Source organism: Xyrauchen texanus, chromosome 34 (assembly GCF_025860055.1).
Source record: "Xyrauchen texanus isolate HMW12.3.18 chromosome 34, RBS_HiC_50CHRs, whole genome shotgun sequence".
Classification (NCBI taxonomy): Eukaryota; Metazoa; Chordata; class Actinopteri; order Cypriniformes; family Catostomidae; genus Xyrauchen; species Xyrauchen texanus.
In genome coordinates this window covers 6,117,561-6,135,677 of record NC_068309.1, presented here as the reverse complement: position 1 = coordinate 6,135,677, position 18,117 = coordinate 6,117,561, and the positions used below count along the sequence as shown (strand labels likewise).

The following is an 18,117-nucleotide window of genomic DNA, read 5'->3' as shown; positions in this document are numbered from 1 at the left end:
TAATTGCATATACAAATATTTGCTGAGAAAGCCCCTCATATAACAATAATTCAATAATAAAAATAAAAGATTATACATATTTATATCAATATATAATTATACATAGTTATCTATAAATATTAAAAAAAAATATATATATATATATATATATATATATATATATATATATAAATATTCAGATAATTAAAATGCTTTACATTCCAGTAGCAGAAGAGTTCATTGATAAGACAATACAAAAAGTGGCTTTAGAATACAATGTATTGTTTACTACCATATTATTGATCATAAGTCAATCTTCGGCATACAGTTCACAGCAAGTGAATTTGTCAATCAGTTGGAGATTTATTATGAGGGCTTGTTTAAGGGCCCGTCAATTTACACCTACGTTTGACGTCTCGGGTGTGTTGCGTCATAAACATAAAATGTTTAGTTCACTGTTTCAAGTTAAATATAGTTTAATACTCAATCTATAAACACATCTTGAGATCCCTTAGTTCGCATTTGCGCTCCTTCAAGTGTTTTGAACGCAAGAATGTAACACATGTTTGTTGTTCTGCCTACTGAAGTGTTTTCTTCACTGTATAAACTGCACGTTGCTCATACAGCTGAAATTTCACTTACTGCCCTCTGGAGTAAACAGGTGGTACTGCACGCTTGCATTTCTCAGGAATCTTCCTTATTATGGTGCGATTAATTGCACGAATTTTTTTAACGCGTTATTTTTTGTAAAATTAAATCGCACTGAATTAACGCGTTAAATCGACAGCCCTAGTTTAAATGTACGTGTTTGTATGTATGTAATATGGTCACATTCTCTTTGCACTGGAAGTTTCTGTCACCATGACAAATTCCTTGTGTGTGTAAGCATACTTGGCAATAAAGTTCATTCTGATTCTGACAGTATATCATGAACTCGTGACTCGAGTCTTTTAAAATTGTTCAAATGAGAAAAACACTCGGTAAAGAGTTTTTAATCTTTAGAGGCTAATCTGGTAAAATAAAGGTATAAATAAAAAAGATTAGTTTATATTTTTTCACTTATTCTTTCAGTGACCGTGAGTGACGATCACACCTGATTTACACCAGAAGGTGGCAATAAATTAATGTCTTTTATGCGTTTGAGTGAATTATTAAACCACTGGATAAAGCACTGAGTCATTCATAATCAAATAAAGTCAATTTATACTTCATAAAGGCGCGGCCACATTTACCTTTGCATGATGAAATTCCAAGGAAGGCAAGGAAGGTGTGGGCAGACATTGAGCGTGTGTGAAACAGCACAAAACTAATTGTCAAGCAGCATCTTTTTAATTATGCACTTTACACTGTGAGAGTGAAGTTAAAAAGAAAGTCACTGCTAAAATTATATCCTTGTCCATTGTGAATATTAAGTGTAGCTGTGTACGAAGCATCGCCCATATAGAGGTCACTGCAAAACCAAGCAACTTACTATTGGTCAACATGGCAAATACGTCTGTCAAAAGTTCAACAAACCTGAACTCCACTTGTAATCCACGAGGGAAAATTCTTCACCACAGGAAGTCCATTATACAAAATTCATGTCCACGCAGATTCCCATTGAGATGACTGAATTTTGCCAGCAGAATTTCGCCGTGCAAAGGTAAATGTAACCACGACTTAAAAATCATTGTGTCTACTCACAGACTTCAGCACAGTGTTTAAGCATCGTAAGAGTTAAACCCCAAATGATAACATAGCATATCTTTCATTTTGTGAACTGCTTTGCATGACTATCTTGCAAAAAAAAGACAACAATATTAGCCTCAAAATAATTATGTTTAAATTACATCCTGATGTCATTATAATGTCATTAGTCACCTTTAATCATAATTCATCAAGCCCCTTTCTCTCCTTGTTAAGCGAGATTGCCAAACTAAACAAATGACATGCCTCCTCTCATTCAGTCAGTGAACAGACGCTGATCCTCACTCGATCACAAATTGAATGGGAAAATGGGGCGTATTCGTTCAGTGGGTCAAACCAATGTTGTGCTCCTTTACAGCCCACACTCAAGTGCTATTGGCTTGCACTATAGTCAATTTGTACAGATGGGAAAAGCCACCTAAGCAATCTCATGCTTAAAAGTAGTGCAGTGCTGCGGCTTCAGTTGTTTAAAATATTTGCGTGCTGATTGCAGAGTCACAGATTTTTAGGGGGTCTGAGATACATTTTTAGGGGTCTAAAAAAAAAAAAAAAGGTCTAGCAACACTTATGTTTGGACATGTTCCTGGATTGAAAATGGATTGTTATTCCTAGTAAATTATTCATATGAAACAATCATAACCCTGCTGAAAAGTTGAACATTGCTGGTAACTAGCTTAACCAGAAAAACTTGTGAAGGGGCCGTTCATACCGAATGTGTTTTCGCGTCCATCTTACCAACAAGGATGTGGATCCAGGAAGATGTCCTACTTGGATCACATTAATCACATTTACCTATATGTGCCCACATATTATATCTGTGTATGTATATGAGTAGATGTTTACCTGACTGGCCTTAATGGTCCTGGCAACAGTAAAGCTTCTGTTACTAACTCCTCCACAACAGGGAGGGGTATGTCCTCCACAATCTCCATGTCTCTGATTGGCAGTGGTGGTGGGGGAAAAGAGGGTGGGGGTGGTGCTAAAAACACTTCATCATCGCCTTGTAACAAAGCAGTGCTCTGAAACTCATGAAGACCAGACTCTGAGATCCGAAGAGAGGGAAGTGTTTTTATTAGGGAGACTGGGCTTTTGGGGAGGTTGGGCAGCCTTGAATCATATGACATTGTGAGTGGATCGTCTAGGGATGTATGTGACCCCATGACTTTGACCTCTGGGTGTGGGGGTGACTGGGTGGACATTGATGGTTTTGAAGCCAACGGACATGGGAAATCCTTCAGGGTGTCTTCAGAAGTGCTGGTGTCATTGGAGTTCTGCCGCAAGAGTCCAGATGGACTCTTCTGACTTTGAGGGCCAGTTTCTGGAAAAGCAATAGAATCCAGGTTGGGCTGACACAGTCTCTCTCCATTGTGCCAGTTCAGGCTGGCAGCAGTTCCTGGAGAGGTGAGGGGGCAAGGCAGTCCCACGGAAGCAGCCAGAGCAGAAGCACTTTGTGCCCTGGGCCGGTCAGAATTTCTCTGGTGCTCCCGCCTCAGCAAAGGTGCGTTAAACTGGACTGGACCCTGGTTCAGTCGATAGCTCTTCTCTGCATGTGACTGTTTGGGTGCAGTGTTCCCCAACACCCTATTAAAACAAACACACACAAGACATCAACCATCAGATCCTACTTCAACTATCAGATCCTACTCTCCACCCTCTATACTCTGGCCATCACAGGAACTGTGCTTAACAGGTTTAACTCCTATCTCTCAGGTAGGTCCTTCAAGGTAGCCTGGAGAGGTGAGGTATCCAAGCCACATCAGTTACTTACTGGGGTACCTCAGGGATCAGTGCTTGGGCCACTTCTCTTCTCTATAGACACAACATCACTGGGACCCATCCTTCAGTCTCATGGTTTCTCTTACCACTGCTACGGTGATGACATGCAACTATACTTGTCTTTCCAGCCCAACGACACCACAGTGACTGCTCGAATCACTGCCTTCCTGGCGATAAGACTCTTCCTCTCTGATCATGCCACACAACTGCTTGTTCAGTCACTTGTCATAACTAGACTGGACTACAGTAACTATCTCATTGCAGGCCTTCCTGCATGTGCAATTAGACCTTCCCAGACACTTTCTCAGATTTCCAGACTTTCAGTTTCATCATACCACGTTGGTGGAATGAACTTCCCAACTCAATCCGTGAAGCTGACTCACTCTCTGTCTTCAAAAAATGACTTAAAACACATCTTTTCCATGAGCACTTAAAAAAAAATCTTTAATCTGTTTTGAATACTATTCTGATACTAGGGAAACTTTGTAGTATGGCACTTTTCTTACCACTGTCTCAGATAGCTTATGTGTTCATCTCTTGTAAGTCACTTTGGATAAAAGCGTCTGCCAAATGAATAAATGTAAATCTAAGACATGAGAACATCCAGTACCATTAACAAGCTGGTCTTGACAGATTTTCAATACCTGCCATATCTATGATTTCTTAAGTTTTAATTTCATTAGATTCAAATAATAATTTATATTTCAGTGTCTGGTGGGAATTCAACCATGGGTCAAAACAAATATACAGTAAATAGCTACAGTAGGACTCCTGTCTGATAAAGCCATTGACCAATTAAGGGTAAGCCCTTAATTTAGGACCTTTATGGTTAAATATTTCCATAAAACAATGTTTCAAATAGTTTTAAACTCACAAAGCAATTCTTGCTCTTTAAAGGGCTGATCTGCATAATTGACTTATGGACCATTCTGTCCCTTGATGCTGGTTTGTCTGTTTTCTAACATTTTAGAAAAACCTTCTAAAGTTAAATGTACTGGAGATAAGTTAGCATAGATTCAATATTCAACAGTAAATCATGACACATGCGAATGTGAATATGTACTGTATGTATGTGAATTCTGGGTGGTGCAAAATAAAATCTGTACATGCTGTGTTGGGGTGGGTATATTGGACTCAAGAGGCTTTATTTGTAGGACAACAGAACTGAATTTTTTCTTTTTGATAACACAATTATATCACAAACCTGCTTTCTGAGGATTCCTTCGAGGAAACCATAAACAATTGGTGGTCTGTGGCCATGAGGTCCTAGACAATCAGAACAAAAGAAGAATTTAATTTTTCATTTAGCAGGTGTTTAATCATAATTTGTTTTCTATAGAGAAGGTGCAGAAATTGGGATTATTTAAATACCAGAAAGTAGAAGTTAATCATTATTTCATGGTTTTCTGCAGTTTTAGAGAATGTTGGTCCTTTCATGTTCATTTTAATCTGAAGCGTGTACCATGATTACTGATTAACCAACATCCGTTAATGAAAAAGAGACAGGGCAATGAAAATATCATCATAGCTGAGCTATGTTGTATTCAGTTAGTCAAAAACTGCAAGCAGATGCATAGACTGTGACCTTAATGGTGCTCTTGACGTTGATGATTTAGGCATGGCCTGTCTGCTTATGTTACTTATTAATCCAAAACCACAACATTATAAGTAACAAAGTCATCATGCTGGAATTTTATCTACAGCTTGAGCCAATTTTGGAATGTTTGAATAGTCTGGGATTTCACAGGATAGTCATACTGTAAATCCTCTGTGTTCACTGTACATGGTCCTCATCAAATCAGAGCTATTATTGTTTACATAAAGGCTAATTACTCTCCTAGATAAATGGCCCTCTTAACCGTTCCAAATATTTGAACCCAACACCATGATGGGTTGTCTATTATCTCCAACGCCTCCCCTTGTGCACAGAATGAGTGCAGTTGTCTGTGCACATCTGTCAGATCTCTGTAGCCCAGGCTCTGTGGCACCAAACAGGAATTGAAGAGCACTTCCTGTGGTGCACCAAGAGTGGGCTCCAAAAATATTATCAGCCCATCTCTTGTATGGGACTGCTTCTTTGCCCTACAAGTACCTACTGATTACTAGACCTGCAAGGAATCGGTGCATGAAGATGATCATACTGAAACATGATCGTGTTTGCTCACAAGTAGGATCAGAGGGACAAAAACAGACCTTGACTGTTTCTTAAAGGGATAGCTTACACAAAAATTTACATCCTGTAATCTAGTAAATAGTAACTGATGCAAACATTCTGTCAACAACATTCTGTGGATAAAAGAAAAATAAAACCTTTGCAAAATAGCAAAACTTTTGGAACAACTTTGTAGTCGTTTTGGGCAAACGATCCCTTTAGGTTACAGATCTGTGGAGGTGACTTTGTGAGACGTTTTGACTCACATTTAGTATTGCTTTGCATGAAGAGAGCTGCTGAAGAGAAGACCTCTGAGTCCTCTCTAAAAAGCACTCAGAACTTAATCAGGTTGCAAGAAAATATATTATTATAGTTTATACTATATAATATAGAACTGACTATATTCATTTCCAAGGTTTAAGTAGTTTTTCCTTGGCAAATGTGCAACTATGCATACACTTTGAGTGAGTCATCTTTTTTAACTATGCAATAGGAGGGTTAAAATAAGCAAATCTGCTCTAACTTCAATGTTATTTTTTAACTTAGAGTGGTATGAAGTAATTTCACAAACATCTAACCAGTGACACAGGCAAGTTCACCTGTTTGTTTTTGCCCCTTGATCATAATAATGATTTTTATGAGAATACCTTTTATGGTGAAAACCTATCAGTAAACACATAACGTAGAGGTAAAGATGCTTGTTACCTGATTAAAGTTCTCCACTGATGGAGATGACCTGGAGCGGAAGTGCTGAGGAACTGGACGTTCTTCACTATGGTCCAGCAGATCATCTGCTGAAGCTGACCTCCCTGTGCTTCTGGCTGAAGTGGCTCTATCAAAAACTGCATCTAGGTGCTGAGGAAGGAGATGTCTGGCTAGGCCTGGGATCTGTGCAGGGGTGGGTTTCTTGGTCTCTGTTTTTGAAGATTCAGCACATTGGATCTGATGGCCAGTGGGGAAGAACTCAGACCGTGTGTGATTTTGGGTGGCCCTGGTTGGATAAAAGGGGCTTTGCATTCCTACTGGAAGGGTTGATGCTTTATGAACTCCACCAGAGAAGCCATCGTATACTGGCTCTTGCAAAGAGCACACACTTGGTGTGGAGGTGAGACTCCGTGAGTCAGTGGAAGAGGAAGAAGCTGACTGTAGATATGCACTATGTGGGCGGTTTGAATGTCCATCTATCCTTTTACCTGTTTTGCGTTCCATGTACTCAACAAGGGCATCTTGCTGCATCTGCTTCAAATCAGGCCTGGAGGAGACCAATCTGTGGTCAGCATAACGATTCGCCACTTGCTCAAACATCCTTCGCCGGTCAGCAACACTTGTCTCACTTGACAAAAGCTGCTGCTGAATCTTTTTCTCAGTCTGAATGGTTTCCGGAGTCAACACGCCAACTTCATGCATGTTTTCTGGCTCAGAATAAGATCGTTTTTTCTGCTCCATTGTAAATCGTTTGCGTCCACAAATCCGCATGACTGAGGATCCAGTGGCTGGGACATTGGGGAGTTCAGGAGGAGTGGTTCTATTTGGTACCTCAACAGGAACAACATGCCGCTCTTTTGGAGTGTGTGGGGATGTATCAGTTTTGGGACTTGTAGTAGGTCCTTTTCTCTCCAGGGACATGTGTTTGGCTGGCACTGGTGGAGGGTTAATGCTAAGGTCTCGTCTTCTGAAGGAAGTAGATCTCAACACCTTAGACTGGGCATCTTTAATGCTGTCTCTATATGCTCTGTTAAAATATGTGTCCTGGATGGTGCCCAGATCCTGAATGTCACCTTTACCATGGTAGCCATTTTCCTCACCAAGCTGGAAGGTGCTTTTACTCCTCTGAAGGGTGATAGCAGGGTCTTTTGGGTGATGATGATGGGCATGGTGACTACTCCCACGTCTCATTCGTGAATCCTGCTGCCCCTCCACATGTCTATCAAAACTGGCCATGATGGAAGCACTCTGAGTTCTCACATAAGGGATGGAGCTATTGCTTCTCTCTAACATGTTGTGCAAATCATCCACACTAGAGAGGGAACTCTTTGCACTGGAAGGTCTTGGTGCTTGACTAAGACGAGCCATGGAACTATGATGGGAGAGGCTGCTATGACTGCGAGGTTTAACTTGTTGTCTCTCAAAATGACTTACTTTCTCCAGCACAGACATGGTGCGTTCACTCTGTACACTGCATTGGCTAGCTGTACTCTCAGGACTGGCACATCGTTGAACCTCAGCAAGTGCATTCTCCAGTCTGGTCAGAGGGTGATCGAGGTCATGACCTTTCTGTTCGAGAGCACTAGAGTCGCTGTAGTGCCTAAAATGTTTAACTATGTGGTCACCTCCTTGTGTCTGGACTAAGTTTCCTCTGTACATTTGGGCAACTTGACCATGTGCAACTTTCTCAGCTGAGTAAAGAGGGTCTGGATGAATATTTTGCTCATTGTATTTGTTTTGTTCTTCATCTTTAGGTTGCTTGTAATTGTTATAAGCTTCCATGCCATGTGAGAGCCTTGGTCTCTCTACTCTTTGTTGAACAGGTGTATAAGGATCCCTTCTCTCTAGGACTACAGATGGTGCTTGTGTCTTCTGCTCTTGCAGCTGCAAGTGAGACCGGTAAAAAACAGATTTGACTTGAGTATCATCTTGAACAATATCAGACAGCTTAGGTTGTGCCAAAACATGGGGTTGGACAGGGCTTAGGCTGGGAGCATTGCTTTGGTATCCATTTTCAACCATCACCCTATCCTCTCTTGCTGACTCACCTAAGTGGTCGCAATGAGGGTTGTGCTTGCTCTCCTTAGCCAGTGCTGGGTACACACTACTAGCACTAGGGTTACTGGTCGGGATTTGTGCAAAATGTGGCTCTGGTGGAGGAACAGGGTAGATGCTTGTGGGTAACATGAGACGGCCAGGCTGTGTGGACGGAGGAAAAACCTGTTTGGGTTTGGTGGTCGGGCTGCTTTCAGGGCTTTTCTCAATCACAGTGTGCAGCTGACCTTCAGCTCCAAATAAGGACTTTCCTGTAGCCACAGAACCACTTGAGTGATTCCAGGAACCCTTGTGAAGTGCCCGCTGTGACCGAGCATGCTCAAGACTCGACCAAGAGTTGGGCCGATCGTGATTTCGAAATGCTGCATAGCTGTCACTGCGTAATGGAGGTGCTGGTACCCCCTTTAGATTTTCGTAGGAGTGCCGGTTGTGTGTTGGATCCCAGACTGGCCCAGCACTGTGGCGTTGTGAGTTTGTTGCACCTCTGCTGCTTCCACTACTGCCACTACTACTTTTGCCATGATGGCAGATCATGCCCTGGTCATTACTACTTCTAGACTGTGTTCTGCTTTCATTGGTTCTCATCAGTGTTGCAGATGTTACCTCATGCTCTTCAGACACACCCTCTTGGGGGGCGTAGATGGTGCGTATGTAACGTATATCTGCCTGCTGCAACCCTTCTCTCTGTGGAACATTCTCCATGGAATATGACCTTTCCTTGTTAAATGATGGTGCAGCTGTAAGGTACTCTGGGATACTAGAGCTGGTAGAGAATGAACTATATGCAGAATCACGCTTGCTGTGCAGGTGATCAATGCTGCTGGAGGATTTGGAGGATGAGAGTTGATAGCAGGAGCTATATACTGGGTTAGTATGGTCTAGGCTCTCCATGCTTCCCCGGGAACTGTATTGATCTGGGCTCTTCCTAAGGAATCCTGTCTCATACCCTGATAGGTCTGTGGTGGATGCACTGCAGGTAAGGACAAACCAAGAGAAAGTCAAGAAGTCAATATACTATAAACAATTAGAAACAAATAGTTTGGGGGCCTGGGTAGCTCAGCAAGTAAAGACACTGAGTACCACACCTGGAGTCGCAAGTTCGAATCCAGGATGTGCTGAGTGAAACCAGCCTGACGTCCTAAGCTACCAATTGGCCTGATTGCTAGGGTGTGTAGGGTCACGTTGGGTTAACCTCTTAGTGGTCACTATAATGTGGTTCTCAGTCTCGCTGGGGTGTGTGGCGAGTTGTGTGCAGATGCCGTGGAGAATAGCATGAAGCCTCCACACGTGCTATGTCTCCATGGTAAAGCACACAGCAAGCCACGTGATAAGATGCGTGGATTAATGGTCTCAGATTAATCTGAGTTTTTAGGATTGTGGCTGATTTTGAAAGATTTGCTGTGTCAGTTGTTAAATGTATCTAGTATGTTTGCAGTTTTTATGTTTGTATGTACTGTATATGTGGTATAGTACTGCTGCTTGTCTTGGCCAGGACACTCTTGTACAAGAGATTTTTAATCTCAATGAGTCTCATCCTGGTTAAATAAAGGTTTAATAATAAAAAAAAAATAATAAGATGCAGAGGCAACTAAGATTCGTCCTCCGCCACATGGATTGAGGCGAGTCACCATGACGAATTAGAGCGCATTGGTAATTAGGCATTCCAGTTTAGGGAGAAAAGGGGAGGGGAAAAAAGAAGAAGAAAAAAATAGTTTTACAGCTCTAAGAAATAAAATAAATGACTGCTCTTACATGATTCAAGACAACAGTTTAACTAGAAATTCTATTAAGTTAGGTTTATTTTAAATTTCTAATGGGATATTTGTATATTGCCATATAATTCATGAAGTAACCTGCAATGCAATGAATTAATCCTGGAATAAGTGGTTAACATTTATATTTTACCATTATATTTATACTAACTGTATATATAACGTATAATTTAATTTTACATTTAACAACTTTTTTAATTGGGTAAAACAGGACAACAGACCAAAGAACATTAATATCTTTGTTTTATTGGGTAAATATATCACTTTGGGAAATAAGATACTATTGTGCTTTGTGATTGTGCAGTCTAAGCTAAATTAGTAGCCGTTACAGACTTGGAAAGACACCAAAAGACATTGATTTACTGCTTCTTAATAAATAAGCTGGGGGATCATTGTCATTCTTTGTGTTTACTATGTGTCTCAACCATTCACCAGAAAGATTAGATTACATCTGATAAGTGTAACTCAATGCAATTCATGGTATTGATGTCTGCCGCGTTTACAACCTTGATAAGTAGTATTGGGTGTTGACAGTAAAAATCACAAGAGTTTGTGTTTTTACATCAAAGTTTGCTTTTCCTTATAATTCCTGATCTCTCTTTCCTGGTTAATGCCAACGCAAAGACAAAATGATAAATCGGGTATCTTTTCCCCAGTAAGATCTATTACTCTGCTCATCAAATATGTGAATTTGCTACATAAAAGGTTTGAATTATGGCGGTGTGTGTGTTTTTTTAAGTCTGTGTGGGACAGTGATGCCCTGGGTTCGCTTAGGCGACTGCCCTTTTATGGGTATTTGGTTGCCAGAGCTGGACCGGGAAAGCTGGCATCAGACTGCTGGTATTTCTGCTGGCATAATTAGCATGATATCACCCATTGTCAACAGTTATGCAGTCACCCCTCCTAAAAAATTGGATCAACCAATCACATGTCTGTCCATCAAACAATGACCACAAGGTCATCAGAATGTGGATCTCTATTGGTGTAGCCCATGGTAACCATTGCCATGGGAACCTTTGCTGAGTTGTTGAGGGAGTGTCATCCCAAAGAATGTTTTTTTTCACTAGGCTGTGCGTCAATGCTTTGCTCCCTGGTCCTTTTCAAACACACAAAATTTTATTCACTCAGTGTCATCATTCATGGCCCATGAACTTTTTGGTCTAAATATCGCGATAAGGACCAAGATAACATGCACACAACATTCATCCTGTTGTAGCAAAAAATGTCTAAACTTTTGCGGGAAAGGTATGTAGGAAACTACACAAATGAGACCATCCATTGCTGATGGTATGACAACAGAGCGATGTCTGACCAAGATCTCCAATATCATTGTTCTAAAATGATCCAGTATGTGTAACATAATTTTTTTTTCTTGCTTATCTATATTACAGAACATTTCCTCAAATATAATAGGCTCAAAGACCATATTCAATAGTTTCAATGTGAAGGCAGCAATATACACAGCCTTTTTCTATATGGATGTTATAAGTACCAGGCGAAAGGCAAGTTAATCGTCAGGATTGCTGTTTTCACATTTAAATAGTGTTTTTAAAGTTTCTTACACTAAAGCTATTTGGTCCCATATAAAAACCTACATGCACACAAGTTTATAAATAAATATGTGACTGACTTTTGGTTGTGTTGGTGATGGGAAAAAAAAAGGTCAAGGCCCTAATCTTTACTATTAGCCCCTTTTCCACTATTGGGCCAGTGCAGCCCAGGGCTATCAATGGCCAGCCAGGGCCAAATAGTCTCTGACTTTGAGCCACAAGATCAAAATCAATCTGCAATCCCACCATCGGGCCAATAGCCCAGCAGCACTGCCCTAAAACCACCCCTTAACACGCCGCTCTGGTGCCAACATCACACACCCTGCCTATTTCACAAGCAAGAGGGGAGTTTAATTTGAGGCATCATGTTATCTAGAATATAGAGTTTTTATGTTATCTAGAATATTGAGTTTTTATCGCTTGCAAACATGAGCTAGCTAACAAGATAAGTGAGTTGACAACTCACCAATTGCCATGGTGTCCCAGGAGAATGTTGTCCCAAAACACCATCTATGATCTCGTACCATGGAAAGTTCTTTCTTTGGGCACAGTTTTGTCCATTTTAATGAATTTGTACTGTACACACAATATTTTTATTTTTCCCTAACCTGCACTGTTGTGCACTGGATACACAACCTGGCAAGTTCTACGAAACTCCGCCTTTAATATTGAAACCGCCTCAATCCCCAGTTGGCCTTGTTTGGCACCAGGGCTAATAGGAGCTGGAAGAAAGCCCCGAGGAGGCACGATGAAGCCCCGGAAGTGACAGTGGGAATGCAACTGGCCCTAGCCCACACTTGCATGCCCTCATTTGACCCGATAGTGGAAACACAGCTATTGAATCTCTGTTATTATAAAATCTTCTGTGCTGTAATTGTGACAGTTTGAAAATGGGTGAAAAAGGTTAAGATATCCCTAGACTGTAGATGTGTTAGTGTGTGTGAGTTAAGCTGACCTGGAATGATAGTTCTGGTGCCAAGGGGCTCCCACACCACCCTGGGTGACTTGCATCATGCTGCCTGAGTCCTGAGGGCCCTCACTCAGCTTAGTGGAGTGCCAGGAATGAGGTCGAGAGCCAGGCTCACTTCGTCTGAAAGCAAGAAATAGACAGGCAGATCAGAACACATGCAAGCACACAGGTTCAAAACGTACATACAAGCAAACACGTGTTCAGATAGGTACACAAATTAAGCCACACACAAGCACACCCTTAATAATTGACCTCATTAAAAAATGGTTTAAAAATCCATGCCTGTCTTTTACAATACTTGATTAAAAAAAAAAGTCAAATGTAATTTAAAGTGAACACAAAGCCTGAATTGACCACTGATTGTCTGATGTAGTCAAGGCTACAAAGGATAATGAATCAAAACATCCCTGGAGAATGTGGCCCTGCCTAATAACCAGAACCTCAAATAAATAGTTCATGAAAGGTTATGCCATCAAATGCAATGATATCAATGAATATTTGGAATAATAATTTAAATTAACATTTTAGAATGTTCAGAATGGCTGAGAAAAGAAAATAACATTTTAAGTTTTATATACAAAATCTAGAATAGAATCAAGAATAGAAAACTAGATCTAGAATAGAATCTGTAAAAAACCTTCATTGGCCCTAATCCTCTAGGATGTGGGATTGTTTTGGGAAAAATATATTCCTGTGAATAAGAAATAAAAAAAGAATTTGCAGGGTCGAAAGCAGATTTCTAATTTAGTTTTTTTCTCTTTTCTCATTACGTTCTTTAGTGTATTGTTGAAACATGGCAATAATGCCACCATTGTCTGAAACAAAAACATTTTTGGTTTCAAGCAGTTGAGTTGGGAACATAATGAATGTTTTTCATAAAACAGTCAGCAGACTGTCTGTACCTACTGCTGCTCCAGACATTTGAAAACACACGCATACACATAAAATGCCAGGCAAAGGCTGTCAATGGCAGATTGTGCACAACCAGCCTTGATTCTGCTGACTTAACTGACCTACTAAGGCCTTAATGATGGTGTGAGATTAGCAGCCAGTAAGACAATGCCAGAAAGATTGTGTTCTTTCAGCTGGGTGGGTAAATCTAGAACATAGAGTTGAATTCAAAAGTTTACATACACCTTAGCCAAATATATTTAACCTAGTTTTTCACAATTACTGACATTTAATCGTAGAAAACATTCCATGTCTTAGGTCAGTTAGGATCACTAATTTATTTTAAGGATGTGAAATGTCAGAATAATAGTAGAGAGAATTTTTTTTTTTTTTAGCTTTTATTGTTTTCATCACATTCACAGTGGGTCAGAAGTTTACATACACTTCTTAGTATTTGGTAGCATTGCCTTTAAATTGATTCACTTGGGTCAAATGTTTTGGGTAGCCTTCCACAAGCTTCTCACAATAAGTTGCTGGAATTTTGGCCCATTTCTCCAGACTGAACTGGTGTAACGGAGTCAGGTTTGTAGGCCTCCTTGCTCACACATGCTTTTTCATTTCTGCCCACAAATTTTCTATCGGATTGAGGGGCTTTGAGATACCTTGACTTTGTTGTCCTTAAGCCATTTTGCCACAACTTTGGAGGTATGCTTGGGGTCATTGTCCATTTGGAAGACCCATATCCTCCAAGCTTCAACTTCCTTGCTGATGTCTTGAGATGTTGCTTCAATATATCCACATAATGGATATACTGGATATAATAGATACTTCCTCATGATGCCATATATTTTGTGAAGTGCACCAGAATCTCCTGCAGCAAAGCACCCCACAACATGATGCTGCCACCCCCATGCTTCACGGTTGTCATTGTGTTCTTCGGCTTGCAAGCCTGCCCATTTTCCTCCAAACATAACGATGTTCATTATGGCCAAACTGTTCAATATTTGTTTCATTAGACCAGAGGACATTTTTCCAAAAAGTAAGAACTTTGTCCCATGTGCACTTGCAAACTGTAGTCTGGCTTTTTAATGGTGGTTTTGGAGCAGTGGCATCTTCCTTGCTGAGCAGTCTTTCAGGTTATGTCGATATAGAGTAGGACTTGTTTTACTGTGGATATAGATACTTGTCTACTTGTTTCCTCCAGCATCTTTACAAGGTCCTTTGCTGTTGTTCTGGGATTGATTTGCACTTTTTGTACCAAACTACATTTATCTCTAGGCGACAGAATGCATCTCCTTCCTGAGTGGTATGATGGCTGCATTTTCCCATGGTGTTTATACTTGCGTACTATTATTTTACAGATGAACGTGGTACCTTCAGGTGTTTGGAAATTTCTCCCAAAGATGAACCAGGCTTGTGGAGGTCCACAATATTTTTTGGCTGATTTCTTTTGATTTTCCCATGATGTCAAGCAAAGAGTCACTGTGTTTGAAGGTAGGCCTTAAAATACATCCACAGGTACATCTCCAATTCAGTACACCTCCTATCAGAAGCTAATTATCTAAAGGCTTGATATAATTTTCTGGACTTTTCCAAGCTGCTTAAAGGCACAGTTATCTTAGTGTATGTAAACTTCTGACCCACTGGAATTGTGATATAGTCAATTAAAAGTGAAAATTACTTGTGTCATGCACAAAGTAGATGTCCTAAACAAATTGCCAAAACTATAGTTTGCTCATATGAAATCTGTGGAGTAGTTAAAAAACTGAGTTTTAATGACTTCAACCTAACTGTATGTAAACGTTCCTAACCCTTCAACTGTACTTTTTTTTTTTTTAACTCTGGAAGACAACTTGTAGAATTTGAATCACCACAATATAACTAAATGTGAACATTTTCTGACAGAAAATATTAGTGGTGCTTGCCTGTGTACAACTTGTCACCACAATTTTAGGGTGTTTTGGATAGTGGCCTAGTATTATAACAGCTATGCTGTTGCCAAAGTACTCTGAGTGGTGTTAGCATGTTGCTAGGTGGTTTATACTGACCCAAATCAAAAGAGCCTACCCCCAAGTCTGTATGAAATTCAGGTCCCTAGATAGAGCCAAGCTCAAACATTTTAATCCAAGTCTATGGAATCTTTTCACCAATTTTATTGTCCATCAGATAAACAATTATAACTTCGATCACTTTCCTCATTAAGCTGGAGGATTTTGTTTCTTTAACGTATGTACTACAAACAGGAGGGCAGGTTACTTGCAGGTCAAGTTACTTGCCAAAGTTATGTGCAAGGAGTGAAAAAAGTGTTTGTTATGCATGTGGAAAAGGTCATGGATGAGGGCTGGATAGTACATCTTACAATAATGGTAAGTCTTTGTTCGAGGAACTGTACTCAGGCTGATCACATTTCTTAGGTCAAAGGACAGCCTTAGCTTTTACAAAGGATATAACAACCCCTCCCCTGAACTTTGACCCTGCTATATAGATACAACTCAGACATTGCATCCGCAAAACATCTGGCTTTCATGAAATGTTGCTATGGAAGCAACTCTCTTATTGTTTTACACACCCTCTTCCAAAGGGCCATTCCTTCTCAATAGGCTAGAGTTGGACAATATTTGTCATAGCTCCCACATTTTTCTGACTCCTACAAGAAAATGGTGCTAGAATTTAATTTTTTTGGGTAACTATCCCTTTAACTCACAACAGTATTTCAAAGCACAATGCAGACTGCAGAAAGTTATTGTGACCTCCTTATGATGGTCTGACCTACTGTAATTTATTCTGAGAGGGTAATCAGGAAACACTGATCTAGAACAACTTATCTAGATCCACAAAAACACGTAAGCAGCAATTTAATTTAGGGGGGATAATTAGGCTGCATTTCTGGAATAGTTTGCTGAACCCATTAATCATGGTTCAGATTGTGGTTTCCTGCCACAGATGATTAAACAAGGGAAGACAAATACCTGATCATCAGGATGAAGATTTTTCATACAATGTAGCAATTTAAAAACTATAAAGCCACATGTAAACACTCCTTTTGAAATCAGAAAGAAAGTATATTTAGGGCCATGCAGAGAGGAAGAGCAGGAAACTCAGAACAAAATATCAAACTTATTACACCAAATGCAAAAATGTAAGGATTTCATATTAGTCTAACTTTTATCCAGAGCAGCATAAAGTATGCTTATTACAAGGACAGTCTTGTAAAACCTGGGGTGAAGTGCCTTGCTCAAGGAACAAGGGTCAGTTCATGGGGCTCAAACCAGCATCTCTCATCTTAAAAAACAGTGCAAGCATTACCTGACTTGACGAAGTCTGCAACATTCTCATCAAACCCTTGTTCCCTTGATACCTAGTGAAAAATCTTCTCTTACTGAACACCCAGCAACTGTTACCTGACAGTAAGCCTCAGCACTTTAGAGATTAGTCCAGTGGCCAGACCGTTGACGCTGGTCTCTGAGGGTGTCTTGCACAGCGCCCCGTCAGATCTTCCAAGACTTGATTTCTGCTTCCTCCGAAACTTTTTGCGGTAAAAGGCCCCGAGCAGCTCCATGGTGTCTCACCGTCTCCCGATAAACTCAAGAGTCAAATAAGAGGTGGCGGGAAGGGTTGGAGGGGTACGGCTCGAAGATGCAAAGACCGTTGAAACATGCAATTAAAATGTCATTAAAATTACACGATAAGGCCTTGAATAAACATCCTGCCCTCGCCAGCCCAGTACTGGGCACTCATAACAAAAACATTTCAGAAATGGAGATAGCCAAAGGGAGGAGGGAAGGGTGAAGGGGAGTGGAAGATAAAGACAAAGAATAGTTTCCTTCGTAAGATAATCGGTGAGGAAGTGAAGAGTTGGAAAATGGGTCCAAGAGAAGTGAGAGGAAGAGAGAAAAGAAATGTGGATGGAAGAAAGAGGTAATTATGGACAACATGATAATTAAAAGAGAACTGCAAAAATAAAATGTCAAAGCTGGAAAGGAAAATGCAAATAAATAGTGATTTAACGCAATGCCTCATTTAGGGTCGTTTACCCGTTGACAGCTGGGAGCAAATGTTAACACATGATAGCATGCGTTCATAACACCAAACAAAGACTGGCCTTTGTATACATGTTTCTCTTTTCACGTCTTTTTCTCCCTCTTCGTCATCATAATCATACTTATCACATGATCACAGACAAGTCTACAAGCCAGTCCATTCCCAGAGGCCGTTATGGGAACAGGAAGGCAAAAGCTCCATCGTCAGGGCATGTCAGAAAGTAGCTTTCATGTGCTGGTGACAGCCATCTCCGGGCCTGAAGGAGATCGAGGCAGGTGTAATAGGACAGGTGTCCACACCTGTCTTTAAAATAAGGCAGATGGACTTGAGTGATGTGGTGACATATTGCTTGTGTGCAAATCAGAAAATCAGAGATCAGTTGAAAGCCAAGGAGATTTATTTCACAAATACATCAGAGTGGTGTCACCTCATTCAGCTCGGGTACAATAACTGCGGATTTCCGTGGCTTCACATCATTCCACCCATCTCCCAGGAGACCCCCTGGATATTCCCTTCTCGCCACACTCTCATGGTAACCTG

At 40.5% G+C, this 18,117-nt stretch overlaps 1 protein-coding gene across 5 annotated transcripts in view; it reads right to left on the bottom strand.

The window, feature by feature from the left end:
* The window catches only part of shroom3 (shroom family member 3), a 91,510-nt gene that overhangs the window by 9,548 nt on the left and 63,845 nt on the right, over nucleotides 1-18,117 (bottom strand). For 4 of the 5 annotated variants that reach the window (XM_052104358.1, XM_052104359.1, XM_052104361.1 and 1 more), the window contains 4 exons: nucleotides 12,631-12,765; nucleotides 6,299-9,323; nucleotides 4,646-4,707; nucleotides 2,509-3,246 (listed from right to left, as the gene is read on the bottom strand). In XM_052104358.1, the coding sequence (XP_051960318.1) occupies nucleotides 2,509-3,246; nucleotides 4,646-4,707; nucleotides 6,299-9,323; nucleotides 12,631-12,765 (3,960 nt within the window). Of the gene's footprint in view, nucleotides 1-2,508; nucleotides 3,247-4,645; nucleotides 4,708-6,298; nucleotides 9,324-12,630; nucleotides 12,766-16,937; nucleotides 17,120-18,117 lie in introns of those variants that run through there. The other variant, XM_052104360.1, reaches the window with a different exon arrangement.